The 16,104-nt window shown below is 39.5% G+C and overlaps 1 protein-coding gene across 1 annotated transcript in view; it reads right to left on the bottom strand.

Moving 5' to 3' along the window:
- ARHGAP15 (Rho GTPase activating protein 15) overlaps positions 1-16,104 on the bottom strand; it is a 465,551-nt gene that overhangs the window by 415,243 nt on the left and 34,204 nt on the right. Inside the window, exon 2 of the mRNA XM_074967296.1 lies at positions 6,545-6,724. Within this exon, the coding sequence (XP_074823397.1) occupies positions 6,545-6,709 (165 nt within the window). The 5' untranslated portion in view covers positions 6,710-6,724. The remainder of the gene's footprint in view (positions 1-6,544; positions 6,725-16,104) is intronic.

Below are 16,104 nucleotides of genomic sequence, written 5' to 3'. Positions count from 1 at the left end.
AACTAGAGTAAGAGTATACTGTCAACAAACAAATGCTTCATCATAGCACTGTAATTTGGAATTTTAATTACCCCTCTGCTTCTGTAACAAAACAATGTCTGAACTGGCAGCCATTTGAATCTCTCACAGGTCATTGAGCATTCTAGTTAATTACTCTATGAATAGCCTGTTTTTCTCCCCTCTGGAAACACGTTTCTAATGGCAGTCAAGGTCTGACAAATGTGTCATCTACATAATTAGCTAGGAAGCAACACAAAACATTAAACATGCTTTGTGCCGACAACTATCAAAACATTTCATTTGTTGTCAATTATTCATTACTTTGTAGGTTCTGAAGGGGTTGTTATTATGGAAATAAGTCCAGATGCTAACAAGGTTAGCATTTTTGATTCAAATTAGTAATCAGAGGACTAACTTTTAAAAAAATGTATCCGATGTACATTTATGGCTCTTTTCAATCAGTAGTAAAGTATAAATGAATTTAGTTAGGTTCAGGTTAAAATACCCTGGCATAGTACAAACACTAATTTGTCGAGGTGCATCTTTCTTTGAAGTGTTAGTATCTAAACTGAAGTTGTAAACTTTCAGAACCTTTGGCAAGACCAATTTGTACTTAGTAAATAGGGTGAAGATTTTCACAGCATGAGACAATGTATGATTGAAGGAAAAAACCCACCACACTTGAGGTTTTTGAACCTTTTTCCTTTACATGTGTCACATTGAGTAAAAGTCAGCAAAAATCAGCAATTCCAATTCATATAATATCTGGTCTGAACTTCGGTTTGATTTAGCAAACACCACAAACTGGTTACATTCACCACTTCCTCAGCAGAGCTGAAATGAATTTAGTCCATCTTTCAAAAAGAAATAGGTACTGCTTATTTCTTTTTCTGTAAGATCTTATGATGTTGTCTATCAAGTTATGCAGTTGAAATGTTATACTAAAAATGCCTTGAATATAGACAGATGGAGATTTTAACAATAAAATTAACATCCACCCTTTTAGCCAAGATCAATTCAGTTCTGGTACCTGCAGTATAAATATAAAATACACATATAGAGACACAGACACACACACTGTAACAAAATACACAAACAAAAGAAATTCAGAAATTCTATTTTAGAAAACAAAGGTGCCTTCCTAAGCCTTGTTTCCACACGTGAAAAAAATGACAAAATATCTGACAAAAAACAGTTTGATAAGAAATCATTGGTCATGAAAAATGGCAGGCAGTAGAGCAAGTTATATTGTTCAATGTACCTTTTTATCTTGACTCTAATTCCTCAATACCTTAGTTTTTCCTTCTAAACCAATATGTGGGCCCAGTCCAGCACTAAGAAGTGCAGTTGGTTTCAATGCAGTTTCGCCGAAGTAAAGACTAAGGCCCTATTCCTACAAATGATTATTGACTTCAGTTGACTAGTCATGTGCTTAAAGTTAACATATGTAAAAAAAACTGAAGAATTGGAGCCTCAGGAATTATGACTTTACTTACAATTTGTGAACATTTTAGATGTACAATATTCTACTGTACAACAGAGAATAGAAGTAAAATGCCAATTTGATTCGATGACATAAAATATATTTGAACTACACAGAGTAGAACATAGAGATGAGGCATCTGAAAATTCTGTTTTATTTTCCTTCAACGGTAGGGAACTAACAGGTCTTTTGCATTTCTAACTTCTATGATTTCACGAACAATCTTGCTGGAGAAACAGGACTGGAATTACTTTCATACAAGTCACTGCTTTAACACAAATCGACTCATTTTATATATAACGCTTACATGCTTGATGAACTTAAAGTGGTTGCCATTAAAAAATAAGCATTTACCAACAGTTATCACATTGTGTCATCTTAGGTACATTCATATTTCTAGCCCTAATATTCTAGTACTATTTTTTTGAACATGCAACAACTGAGTTACCTCAGATACTCGGGAGTCAAAACTGTTCCCTTTTAATGGTGTCTACCATATTTTTTATTGAAAGCTAAAGAAAAATGCCTATGTATATCTGTACGTTTTTTCTATCAATATTGATGCAGATATTTCTCTCTCTCTCTTGATATGTAGATATCTATGAGACACAAGTCTGAAGAGAGTCCAGTGTGAACAGCCCTTTTTAGAATAAAATAAATAGATTTTATTTTTTGCAATTTATAGTATTGTGAATGGGGAGAATGCCTTAATGAATTAAGCAATTACTTGTTGAGAGAACATTTTTATCAATGCCTGTTTTTCTCCAGGAAAAAAAAAAGAAAGTACAAGGAAAAACAAATCTTCAAAAACTTCCACTAAATATACTATTTTAAAAAAGGAGCTCCAATGATCTTATAGAGAAGGAAATAATCCATTTTCAGCTAAAACTTCCTACAGCAATAAGAGAAATATCATGAAACTGAAAACATTTTTTAGGAAGGATGCAGTCTGTCTTTTAATGAACATTAAACAGATAACATATTTATGAGGAAGTCAAAATATTTTGGAAGCCGATAATCCTGTAAGTCTTAACATGCTATAAAAACCACAAATAAATGCAAAGTGTTACTGTTACACATGCCTGCCTGATCAATGGTTCTCACATATTGATCTATAAATGGAGTTGACAGTCTGTGTTGGCTGCACATTTTCCAAGCAGCTCTATTTTTGTACAAAACCAATACGGGCAATTACCTTTGTTTGAGATGCCAAGTCTTATCAATTCAATGTGATTTAGTGTCATTTAAATTAAATATCAGGATCTACTTCGGGACAATCTATACAAAGCTTCAAACTTGACTATAAGCTTGATTTGAAGTAAACATGTACAAGCCCCATAATCTCATAATATGGCTCAAAAACTCTGCTAAACAGAAGGCTTGTATTTTTAGCCATTTTATTTCTCTTTTTTTTGGCTAGTCATAACTTTGGCAAGTATTCTATGATCACAGGACTGGAGTAAGAAACAAAAGAAAATTTCTTCCTGCTTCTCTGATAACGTATCAGAGAGCTAAATAAACCAACAAAGTCTGTTAAATTAAAAAGAACTCTAATACATTAGCATTTTGGAATGTCTAAGATAGACGGTAATTCTTAATCTAAACACCAATAACAAAAGACGTTTCATTGGTGAATTTGCTTTGAATGAAGCAAAATGCATTTCTCTGGGTTTAAAAGATAGAAATACTGATGTACATTGGTGGTTGAGATACTAATATTAAACAATGAAAGAGCTCTTGCCTACTACACTCTGTGTCCAGCTTCAAGATTTGTGCTCTTTAAACTCTACATTAATATCAGTTCCAACTTCCAGCAGAATACTTGAGCATTTCCATTCCACAAACTAAAAGACATGAGCATTTACATTAAGTTTTTGCATCAGCTAGCTTCTCTATTATACATTCAGCATCTTTACTAATACAAAATGCACAGTTCATATGGCCTTACTGACGTACGCTTCATATCCTCCATTGTCACACCATAGAAAATAATCTGTTCATCTTCAAAAGGAGAGCCCAAGGTGTACACACAAGCACAGCTCTGAATACTTTAGAATGCCACAAATCACTTAGACAAAATTATATAGTCTCTTCTCTACAAATCACTACCAGAGGTTCTTCATAAATGTGTTTTATTTTTTTCAAACATATTTAGGAATATTTTTTTAACTGTTCAAAATGCAACAAATCCTGAATTGCCTTAACTTAGACAAAACTCCAGCTGAAGTGAATCGGTTTTGCATGAGTTAGGCAAGGAATATTTGGCCCTTGATGTGGAAGATCAATAGAAAGAGAAACGTGTTCATTAACAGATCACAGATTAGCAGATATTCCTAATGCATTTCCATAATTGAAGTAACAGAGTAACATGGAGCCTCTTATGAGTTCACTCATATTACCAATGTTTTTAAAAACCCTAACAGCTGAAGACAAAGAAATACAGTTTATGTGAAACCAATACAAAATGTTTCCAAACGTTCGATAAGCCAACCAATGACATACACAGCCACACACCCACACCAACTATCTTAACAGAGAGTCAGATTCTCAACTGATATAAAACAGCATAAGTCCTTTTTTGCCCTGCAACACAGTGTAATAAGATCCAATTGATATTTTAGTATATGTATCTTTAAGCTCTGATCTATATTCCTTTGGATGCAAAACTGAAGGTTGTTTATTTAAGTGCCCAGAAACTACAAAACAAGAATACATTACTCCAAACAACCATAATAAAGAACTCTTCACTTTTTCAAGGCACTTCACAGACAAAGGTTCTATCTTCTCCCTTTCATACCCTCCCCCAAAATCCTTTACTAATCAGGCATGGAGGATCTGATATGTCAACATGAAAGTGATACAGATATTTTGGTAAATCTTTTACATTCAAACAACATTACACTTTAAGAACATATTTGAATATGTTTGAATTCTTGTTTAAGAATTGTGGTTTTCGTTTGGCTTTAGCAAACAACTTTAACAGGCTTATCTGAGTAAATATGCCAAAATACTTTTCAGTATGTCAATATATAGTCAGAAAATTCTGCATGGCAAAAAGAGATGAAAAGAACTGAAACAGAAAGGAAATCAGTAGCATGGAAAGCTTTCAATTTATGATATTGGAGCCAAGTTTGCTTGGTAAAATGAAATATACTGAGCAAAATACCACTTCATATAATTAGCTACTAAACAAATGTAACACAAAGCAACTTTTCAGCTCCCTACTAATGAACATACATTGTACCTGCTATGGTTATGGGAATGCAGCAGTGAATATTTATGTCTAATTTAACTTTTTAGAACCCTTGCTCTATAACAGTCCAGCATACTACCCCCAAAACTAAAGTTATGTAACAAGGTAATATCAACAATGAGAAACTGCATGATAAAATCCTGCCCAAAAGTGAAAAATGCTAATTTTGTCTCATTTAGCAGCTGGATACAGAAATGCTCATTAGTTTTAAGAGGGTTAATCCTTTTAACTTTTGCATATTGATATGCCAATTATGCCTAATTGTACAAGAGGCATCAGTCAAGGTAATAGTGCATAAACACATGAAAGTTATTAAGTACATCCCAACATGTAATAAAGTAGGTGTTAATTGGTAGCTGAGTTCTGCAGGCTATTGAGGTGGATAATTCATTGAGAGATGGATCACTTGTAATTTCTCTACATAATTCCTTTTGCAGTCTCATGCTGTGATGTTTTCATGCTTGTCAAAAACAACTGCAGCCTAGTGCCGTTTGTTAAACACAGCCAATAAAATATGTTAGGCATCATTAAATATACTTAACTTTTAAACTTTTTCAAAGGTACAGTTCTTACTGATAATGCATTATAGTATTTCCAATAAATTACTGTAAACACTGTTTCAAGTTCATAACTGAGGAACATTTCACTTAGGATAAAAACAAAGCAATATGTGCAATGTGTCTGAGGCAAATGATACTTTTAAATTGGAAAGTAAACATACTGAAATGAATCTCTCATCAGTTGCCATGATCTAAAGCAATGTTTTCAGTACAGAAATATAATGATTTGCTTCCCTGAGCTAAATTCATGTAAGTACGTACGTAAATAAAAAGAATCATTAAAATCATATACTTTTCAATCTACCTTGATGAAAGTGTTGGGGGTTAATTTTGTCTTTGAACTCGGAGTGAATAATGCAGGAAAAATACAATTTCTATAGCAAGCTTATTCCATTTAATAACTCAGTTAGTATAATGGATTCCTATGAAATATTCAGCTCTCTAACAGAACAGCAATGAATGGCTGTGAAGACTGACTGAGTCTTGGGGGGTCTGTCCCCAGCTAACCTAACTCGTTCAGATCCATTTTGTTCTCAGTGAATGCGGAGTCCAAAAAAGTAGCTAACATTGCATAAATAATTTTGTAACATCATATGGCCTCAGCTGCAAGTTGCCACCATTACAGAAGAAAATTAACCAGGGGAGACTCATACCAATCAGTCTGTTTAGTAGCTCAGAATGAGTACAGGGGCAGGGACATAATTGGCAATAAAGTTCATCACTAACTATTTTATCTTAAATCATTTTAATGGATAAAAATGACTCAACTCTGTTCACGGTTAACATTTTAAGATAAGTTCAGTATCAGAGCTCTGCAAAACAGTAATTTCTACAGCAAGACTATTTTAGGTGTGTCAGTTGCAAAGTTTCCCTTTATTAGAAGAGTTTTAATGTCTGTTTTTTCCTCCTTTTGTCTGATTTTAGCCTCTGGCTTTTAGAAGTGATATATATTGGGAAACGTAAGCACTATACACCTGCACAGCTTCATTTTTTATTACACTGAAGCAAGAGAATGGAGATCCTGATTAGTCATTAAAGGTGGTAGCACCAAATCCACGATATCTCTTTGGATTAAACAGTTTTACTTTAATAACTGGTGACACAATTTGAAAGGTGGCATTTCTGACTGCTTGTAGGTGGATGGGTTCCTACTTGCAAGGGTTTCTAGAAGAATTAATAATAAGCCTGAAGACAATAACTTGGTTTAACAAAAATCAGATCAGGAAACACTTGTGGAATTTTACTTACAGGTTCTTTGACCTTCACATTCTCAGAAAGGATCATTGATTTACTTTGGCTATGCCTGTCATGGTGGCTGTTAGCACTTTTGATCCTCATTTGAACAGCCCCTATATTTTGGTGGGTAGGATTCGGTTTTTCAGAGGAGGTATCGGAAGCTGGAAGTCCTTGCATGATTACTGCGTTGTCCTGAAAAACACAGAACAATAAAGTTATTCTAGATACATGTGCTCTTTACCTAAAAACATATCAGTGCAGTCAATAGCAGACACAGGCTGAACCAGTTCAGGAAAGCATGGTTATCTTTGAACACTGGGGTAACCAACAGTTGATTACTGTACTAATCACTCACACAGCCAAACTGACTTGGAAGAGTTAATGCAGTGTTGGTGTAGCCATGTCAGTCCCAGGATATTAGAGAGACAAGGCGAGTGAGGTAATATATTTTATTGGAACAACTTCAAGAAGTTCGTCCAGTGAAAGATATTACCTCACCCATCTTGTCTCTTGGAAGAGTTGAGTTTATGTAAAAGATTATCCTTATCTCAAATGCCATTCTCCTCTATAGTGTAATCTCTCTGTAACCTTCTATCATATCCAGCTGGCAGCTATCAAACTTTGTCTTTGGCCCTGTTCACACAATACATTTTTAGACCATATGAAGGAAAGTGGTTTGAAAGTAATTAACCTGACTGACTTCTACACTACAGTACTTTAAAATCCATGCTACAGGCATGTTAGAAAACTATGCTGGAGCCCTGTTAGCACAGTCTTCTTAAGCACAGATCTCTTAAACCTTTCTTAGCTTCAATCATTTCATCTATAGCTGAAACTTTTTCTTTTTTATATAGAAACTGTGTCCTTCGGCGAAGCCTGAGCACATCAGATTCCATACACTAAGGAGGGTCAGGCCTGGTTAGTACTTTGGTGGGAAAGTACTATATGGAATGCAGAAGTCCTGCATGAAGTAGTACTAATGATGTGGTATAAATAACTTACATGTGCACCTCTATGATGCTAAAGGGCACTGTGACTATGGATGGGCCATCTTTTGAATGAAATGCAAAGCCATGGTTCTGGCTCCTTGTTGTTATTTAAAGTAAAAAATCAAGACTGCACGTTCTTCTAAAAAGTATGCTTTAGCAATATTCTGGGGAAGTTCTATGGTTATGTAGGAGGACATACTAGGTGATCAGAACGGTCTCTTCTGGCCTTAGAGTTATGAAAAAATTCCCACGGGATCTTCCAGTAGAATGGGTAATAAACTTAGTGTTCTGGTCACAATGGAACTCTAGTCTTCGTATTCTGTCTAAATTCCCCATACATTTTCCATTGGTTAGAGACTTTGTATTTCCTGTGCTAAAATGTGTCCCATTAAACACTTGCTGCATTTTCACCCACAAGTCGTATATTTCAAAAGTAGGTGAAGTGATATGTGATACTATGAGAGCAGAAGGAGGGAGTGGTAACAATCCACATATTTAGTTGCTTAATACTTTTAATTGACACTTTTTTTTTTTAAATAGCTCCACCACCACTACTGGTTGGGTAGTTCTTTGAAATCTGACATATCGATTACTTTGGGGCCAGGGACATGTAAAGTCATTGAGATCTGGGTGAAAGTCACCAATTCCTGCATGTGTTTTCAGGGAACAAAGCTTTTTCTGACAGCACCCCAAAAACCCTGAAGCTTCTGTTGACCCATAACTTGAGCTCAGATGATAAAGAAGGATAAAGAAGTTTGAGGTGCAAGTGGTCTTCTCGTCCATCCTCCCCGTGGAAGGAAAAGGCCTCGGTAGAGACCGTCGAATCATGGAAGTCAACGAATGGCTACGCAGGTGGTGTCGGAGAGAAGGCTTTGGATTCTTTGATCACGGGATGGTATTCCAAGAAGAAGTATTGCTAGGTGGAGATGGGCTCCACCTAACAGAGAGGGAAGAACATCTTTGCAAGCAGGCTGGATAACCTAGTGAAGAGGGCTTTAAACTAGGTTCACTGGGGGAAGGAAACCAAAGCCCTGAGATAAGTGGGGAAGTGGGATACCAGGAGGAAGCACGAGCAGGAGAGAGCAAAAGGGGAGGACTCCTGCCTTATACTGAGAAATCAGGACAATCAGCGAGTTATCTTAAGTGCCTATACACAAATGCAAGAAGCCTGGGAAACAAGCAAGGATAACTGGAAGAAATCCTGGCACAGTCAAGGAATTATGATGTGATTGGAATAACAGAGACTTGGTGGGATAACTCACATGACTGGAGTACTGTCATGGATGGATATAAACAGTTCAGGAAGGACAGGCAGGGCAGAAAAGGTGGGGGAGTTGTACTGTATGTAAGGGAGCAGTTTGACTGCTCAGAGCTCAATTATGAAACTGCAGAAAAACCTGAGTGTCTCTGGATTAAGTTTAGAAGTGTGAGCAACAAGGGTGATGTCGTGGTGGGAGTCTGCTATAGACCACTGGACCAGGGGGATGAGATGGACGAGGCTTTCTTCCGGCAACTCACAGAAGTTACTAGATCGCAGGCCCTGGTTCTCATGGGAGACTTCAATCACCCTGATATCTGCTGGGAGAGCAATACAGCGGTGCATAGACAATCCAGGAAGTTTTTGGAAAGTGTAGGGGACAATATCCTGGTGCAAGTGCTGGAGGAACCAACTAGGGGCAGAGCTCTTCTTGACCTGCTGCTCACAAACAGGGAAGAATTAGTAGGGGAAGCTAAAGTGGATGGGAACCTGGGAGGCAGTGACCATGAGATGGTTGAGTTCAGGATCCTGACACAGGGAAGAAAGGAGAGCAGCAGAATACAGACCCTGGACTTCAGAAAAGCAGACTTTGACTCCCTCAGGGAACTGATGGGCAGGATCCCCTGGGAGAATAACATGAGGGGGAAAGGAGTCCAGGAGAGCTGGCTGTATTTTAAAGAATCCTTATTGAGGTTACAGGGACAAACCATCCCGATGTGTAGAAAGAATGGTAAATATGGCAGGCGACCAGCTTGGCTTAACAGTGAAATCCTTGCTGATCTTAAACACAAAAAAGAAGCTTACAAGAAGTGGAAGATTGGATAAATGACCAGGGAAGAGTATAAAAATATTGCTCGGGCATGCAGGAGTGATATCAGGAAGGCCAAATCACACCTGGAGTTGCAGCTAGCAAGAGATGTTAAGAGTAACAAGAAGGGTTTCTTCAGGTATGTTAGCAACAAGAAGAAAGTCAAGGAAAGTGTGGGCCCCTTACTGAATGAGGGAGGCAACCTAGTGACAGAGCTTGTGGAAAAAGCTAATGTACTCAATGCTTTTTTTGCCTCTGTCTTCACAAACAAGGTCAGCTCCCAGACTACTGCACTGGGCAGCACAGCATGGGGAGGAGGTGACCAGCCCTCTGTGAGAAAGAAGTGGTTCGGGACTATTTAGAAAAGCTGGACGAGCACAAGTCCATGGGGCCGGATGCGCTGCATCCGAGATGCTGAAGGAGTTGGCAGATGTGATTGCAGAGCCATTGGCCATTATCTTTGAAAACTCATGGAGATCAGGGGAAGTCCCGGACAACTGGAAAAAGGCTAATGTAGTGCCCATCTTTAAAAAAGGGAAGGAGGAGGATCCTGGGAACTACAGGCCAGTCAGCCTCACCTCAGTCCCTGGAAAAATCATGGAGCAGGTCCTCAAGGAATCAATTCTGAAGCACTTAGAGGAGAGGAAAGTGATCAGGATCAGTCAGCATGGATTCACCAAGGGCAAGTCATGCCTGACTAATCTAATTGCTTTTATGATGAGATAACTGGCTGTGTGGATGAGGGGAAAGTGGTGGACGTGTTGTTCCTTGACTTTAGCAAAGCTTTTGACACGGTCTCCCACAGTATTCTTGCCAGCAAGTTAAAGAAGTATGGGCTGGATGAATGGACTATAAGGTGGATAGAAAGTTGGCTAGATTGTCGGGCTCCACAGGTAGTGATCAATGGCTCCATGTCTAGTTGGCAGCCGGTATCAAGTGGAGTGCCCCAAGGGTCGGTCCTGGGGCCGGTTTTGTTCAATATCTTCATTAATGATCTGGAGGATGGTGTGGATTGCACTCTCAGCAAGTTTGCAGATGACATTAAACTGGGAGGTGTGGTAGATACGCTGGAGGGTAGGGATAGGATACAGAGGGACCTAGACAAATTAGAGGATGGGGCCAAAAGAAATCTGATGAGGTTCAACAAGGACAAGTGCAGAGTCCTGTACTTAGGACGGAAGAATCCCATGCTCCGCTACAGACTAGGGACCTAATGGCTCGGCAGCAGTTCTGCAGAAAAGGACCTAGGGGTGACAGTGGACGAGAAGCTGGATATGAGTCAACAGTGTGCCCTTGTTGACAAGAAGGCCAATGGCATTTTGGGATGTATATGTAGGGGCATTGCCAGCAGATCAAGGGACGTGATCGTTCCCCTCTATTCGACATTGGTGAGGCCTCATCTGGAGTACTGTGTCCAGTTTTGGGCCCCACACTACAAGAAGGATGTGGAAAAATTGGAAAACGTCCAGCGGAGGGCAACAAAAATGACTAGGGGACTGGAACACATGACTTATGAGGAGAGGCTGAGAGAACTGGGATTGTTTAGTCTGCGGAAGAGAAGAATGAGGGGGGATTTGATAGCTGCTTTCAACTAACTGAAAGGGGGTTCCAAAGAGGATGGATCTAGATTGTTCTCAGTGGTAGCTGATGACAGAACAAGGAGTAAAGGTCTCAAGTTGCAGTGAGGGAGGTTTAGGTTGGATATTAGGAAAAACTTTTTCACTAAGAGGGTGGTGAAACACTGGAATGCCTTGCCTAGGGAGGAGGTGGAATCTCCTTCCTTAGATATTTTTAAGGTCAGGCTTGACAAAGCCTTGGCTGGGATGATTTAGTTGGGGATTGGTCCTGCTTTGAGCATGGGGTTGGACTAGATGACCTCCTGAGGTCCCTTCCAACCCTAATATTCTATGATTCTATGATCAGGTAAATAATCATTTATATCTTGCTAAATTAGTGCAAATGAAACTAAAACTATAATACAAGTAGGAATAAGCAAAGGAACAAAGATAATTTTAAAATGGGCTTTTTAGTAAGCCTGAAACCTAGTATTTATCTTGAGGCCTAGTGATAATAATAGTGAGCATAAGGCCACATTAGGCCTAATAAAAGTTAGGATTAGTCGGTAACCCTGAGTCAGAAGATTTAGGAATATACATCTTGTGATAAACTGTCTAACACTTTATTTGGCCAGAGTTCCTTAACTGCAGTGCATGGGGAACCTGTTATTAGTAACAAGCGCATTTTGCACCCCAAATTAATCATAAGGCTACGCTTCTAAAAGTCTGCACACATGCCCTGCCCACTTGCTTCACTGCAGAATTCCACAGAGAGCTGAATCTTCTACAAGACACCGACAAAACACATCAAGCAGTAGATCTGGGGGATGCAGAACACAGAGGAGGGGTTACAACAGCACACAGAACACTGAGGGGCACAGCAACATGGGAGAAAACATAGGTAGGGGGAAACAGATACACAACCCTCGGAGAGAGACAGAGCAGGGGAGGGACAAGGGGACACAAAGTTGGGGGAAGGGGTTAACACACAGCATGCAGATATTACGGAACACAGTGCACTTGAAGGTGACAGAAGAACAGTTTTTTAAGTGCCCTTCTTAAGGGGCTTGTCCACAGAGCCTAACAGCCGTCTCCTCATGACAGCTAGTCTGTTAGTTCAAGTGGTAAAAGTCTGTTCCAGTGGTGAAGATCCAGGGTTCAAATACAGATCTTGATGCGTCATGGGAGGTTGGTACAGTTGCATATAGTAGAATTTGTTTTTTCCTTTAAAAAATATAGGAAGTTACATACAAAAACTATGTCGAAAAAATGTTACTCAGATTGCAAAGTTAAGCATTCAAAAGCTAGGAAATGTCAGAATGGAGGTTGCCTGTGCAACCTTAATTCAGCCCCCTTCTGAATATTCATTATGATACAAGCTTTAATTATATGGTCATGTTATTTCTTCTAGAGGACCCCTACCTCATTCAGTGCAGGTGATGCTCAGTGAATTAATCAGGGTGGTGAAGGAAATGAGACTGTAGGACCCCTACAGAGGTTGCAATGGGCTTAGAGAATGAAGGAGAGGATTGCAGGAAGAGTTTTGGTTGTATTGTAATTAAGGCAGTTGAATGTTACTTTGTATAAATAATTAAATATTCATTAGAGTAGGGACCAGAACTTTACTCTCCCGCATCCCAGGAGAGTGCACTAGCCACTGGGATAGAGAATCATTCTTGGTTGCTCATTGACTCCATGAATATTTTATACAAAGTGGAACAGCTTTAACAGGCAAAGCTGAGAGTCACAGTGGCCCCCTGCTACCACAACCCTGGAGCCAAGTAGCTAGGCACTCATCTAAGAAACGAGACCTGAGTTCAACTCCTGCTCCTTTCAGGCACTATGTGGCTCTGAACCAGCTCCTCCCATATTCTGGGCAAGTCCTCTTGCTACGGGGGCCACCGCTTATTTATTTAGAGAAAAGGAATGGTCTGATGTACGCACCTAATTCCAGCAGAGGTGTCACACCTATGAATCCCAAGTGGACACTGGTATTTGGCTTTTGTGGTTCCCATTCTTAGCACCTTACTGTCCCCATACATTGTATAGGACCCTGGACACCTGATCTGGGGCTGTGGATTCCACAAGGTGACAGGGTGCCTAAAGTTAGCCTTTGCAACATTAAGCCTTAGTTTCCTTTGTGAATCTAGTTTCTGGTGCCTGAATGACTAAGTAATTGTCTGACCTTGGACAAGTCACTGGCTTTCCATCTATATGCATCCATCTGCAAAATGGGAATACCCATACTCACTCACCTACATCACAGGTGTTGGGAGGACTAATCACATAATGTGTGATTTGAACACAAACTGCCATAAAAATGCTATGCACTATGACAAAATCAGGCCAGGTATATAAAGTTGGAGCACAAACACTGGGATGCACAAAGTTAATAAAGATTTTGACCTTGGTCTCATTGTGCCACAGTTTCCCCTTTGTAAAACTGAAATAATAATACTCTGCTGTCTCAGAGAGATGTTATTCAGTAATGCTTGTGAGGGCCTGAGATACAATAATCAGTGCCACAGAAGAGGTGTCATATAATACTTTAAAAAAAACCCAGTTACAGCATAGTGAAAACTTGCAGAATCTCAAGAAAACAAAGTACTCTACTGCAGATGCTACTCTAAATGGCTGCAGTCAGGAAGCCTTTTGCAATGCATAACAACAATTTTATTATGCTTGTAAATTTACAAACAATACAACACATTTTTGTATGCCAGTAGATGACACACTTTATATTAACTACATGCACAGTGTAAAGGCACATGCTGCTTTTATACATAAATTCTTTAGCAGTTCTCTTCTTTGGAACCAGGAAAGAAAAGATTACAAAGGCCAATGGGGGAAACTCACACCTTTGTTTGGATGCATCCAGACTTAGCAAGAGTTACTGGTAATGCCTAAGGTCAAGTTGAGGCCTCATTTTCTAAGGCTGGCAGGATATTTTGTCCAAACCCATGTGGGGCATTTTATGCTAATGATTTAATTAGCTAATCTGCATATTTACAAATAAATATCAGATCTGAAAACTCTGCTTGGATTTAGTGCTAATGAAAGGCATTGAATTGAGTCTGAATTTGCCTTACAGCAATCCCTGGAGCAGTGGGAACAGGCATAGAGAGGCAAAATCTTATTTCCCAAACCTCTCTGAAGAGGGCTAAGGACTTATGGGGAGCCAGAAGCAGCATGGAGGGAGTTAGGAGTAGCTACAGGAGTGTTGTGGGGGGTATTGTTGGACAGGAGAGAAACCAGAGTATGGAGGAGGTTGCTATGGGTTGCATCACCCTGTCCTTCCATTAACCCTGTCGCTCTCCATACCCCATTTTCACATCACTTGCTTCTCCCTTAGCTCCTGCTGCTTTTTAGTTCCTTCCAGTAGCTTCTGTCCCTGCCTTTTCCTCAAGTAGCCCCTCCCTCTCTCCCAACACAACTGTTACCTACCCCACCAGCCCCTAGTTTTCTTTATCCACAGCCCCTCATCTCACCTGGTTGGGTGATGACCTCCATCACAGCCACCTCTCTGCAGTTTCAGCCACACATCTGGGAATGGCAGCAGGAGCAGATAGCCCTCAAAGAGGGGGGCAGAGAGGATGCCTGGCTGCCCATTCAGCAGGCTCAGGGTCCTATACAATGTATAGGAACAGTTAGGTGCTAAGAATGGGAACCACAAAAGCCAGGTACCTGTCCGCACTTTGGATTCAAAGGTGTGAAACCTCTGCTGAAATTAGGTGCATACATCAGACCATCCCTTTCCTCACCAAAAAAAAAAAAAAAAAAAAAAAAAAAAAAGAGTTGTCTCCCCCATCTCAAGAGCACTTTCCCAGGATGTGCGAGAACCAGGTTCAAAGCACAGCAGCCCAAACCCCACGGCATTCCCAGAGCCCTACAAAAATTCTGTCTTTGGCACTCTGGGTGAAAAATGAACACAGGTAATTGCATGTGCAAAGTTGTGCACATTTAAAAGCATCAGAGAGGCATGTTGCTGAGCTCATCCAGAAACAGAGGGTCTCAGAGACTCAGGAGTTGGTTGGTCCAGGCAAAACAATTATAGACGGACCCTCTGGAACACAGAAGCTGTACTGACAAATCCAGTTTTTGTCCTCAATCCTGCCTGCTGTCCCACAAAGTCAGACCACAGTGCCCCATAAAGAGCCCCACTATTCAACCAAACACAAACATTTTTAACCAAACTAAAAATTGTCCAAAAATGGTGTTTCAATTGAATCACAGTGTCTCACCCAAAGCCCTTTGATTTCTTTGAAATTCTCTATTTGATGAAAATTCAAAATGATGCATTTGGTATAATTTTTCATTTCCTTGTGGTTGGAAAACTCCCACTTTCATTCTTTTAATCTCCAGCAATGGGGAAAAGGATGGAGGGAAGTGAGAGAAAGTGGGTTTTTCCCCACTGAAATAAAACAAACATTTTAATGCTCTTTAATTAATTTAATTTTAATTTTAAACATTTAATTTTTTCGTGAAAGTTATTTTTTTGACCAGCTCTACCCATTACCATCCTTAACTTTTTGGTTTAACTGTAATTATGTATCAGGCACACAGCCGTTGGGGCTCTGCTCAGCACAAGGGTCTACCTGGGTTAATCCATTTATGCATTTTTCTACAGAGCAGTACACAATACCACAATGTTTGCTTAGTTATATGGTGCTGTGCAGGTACTTTTAATTTGTAGGAGTTTTCATACATTACATATAACTACTTGCATTGATTCCATAAAGTCAGGCCACCGCCTTACCACAAAGCAGGAAGATGATTCTGAGGGGAAGATAGCATCATTTCTAAACTCTGGTTTGCATGCATTTTATTTGGTCATATGACAACACAATATACAGCGCAGACATAAATTCATCACCGTCTCAGAGCAAGAATGTGCAGCGAGTTGTGGTGTTGTAAGTCATTTTTCCCCACGGGAAAAAAATGGTGGCTGTGGTAACTCAAGG

The sequence above is a fragment of the Natator depressus genome, chromosome 11 (assembly GCF_965152275.1).
Source record: "Natator depressus isolate rNatDep1 chromosome 11, rNatDep2.hap1, whole genome shotgun sequence".
Classification (NCBI taxonomy): domain Eukaryota; kingdom Metazoa; phylum Chordata; order Testudines; family Cheloniidae; genus Natator; species Natator depressus.
Note: the sequence above shows the minus strand (reverse complement) of the source record. Positions and strands in the feature narration are given on the sequence as shown.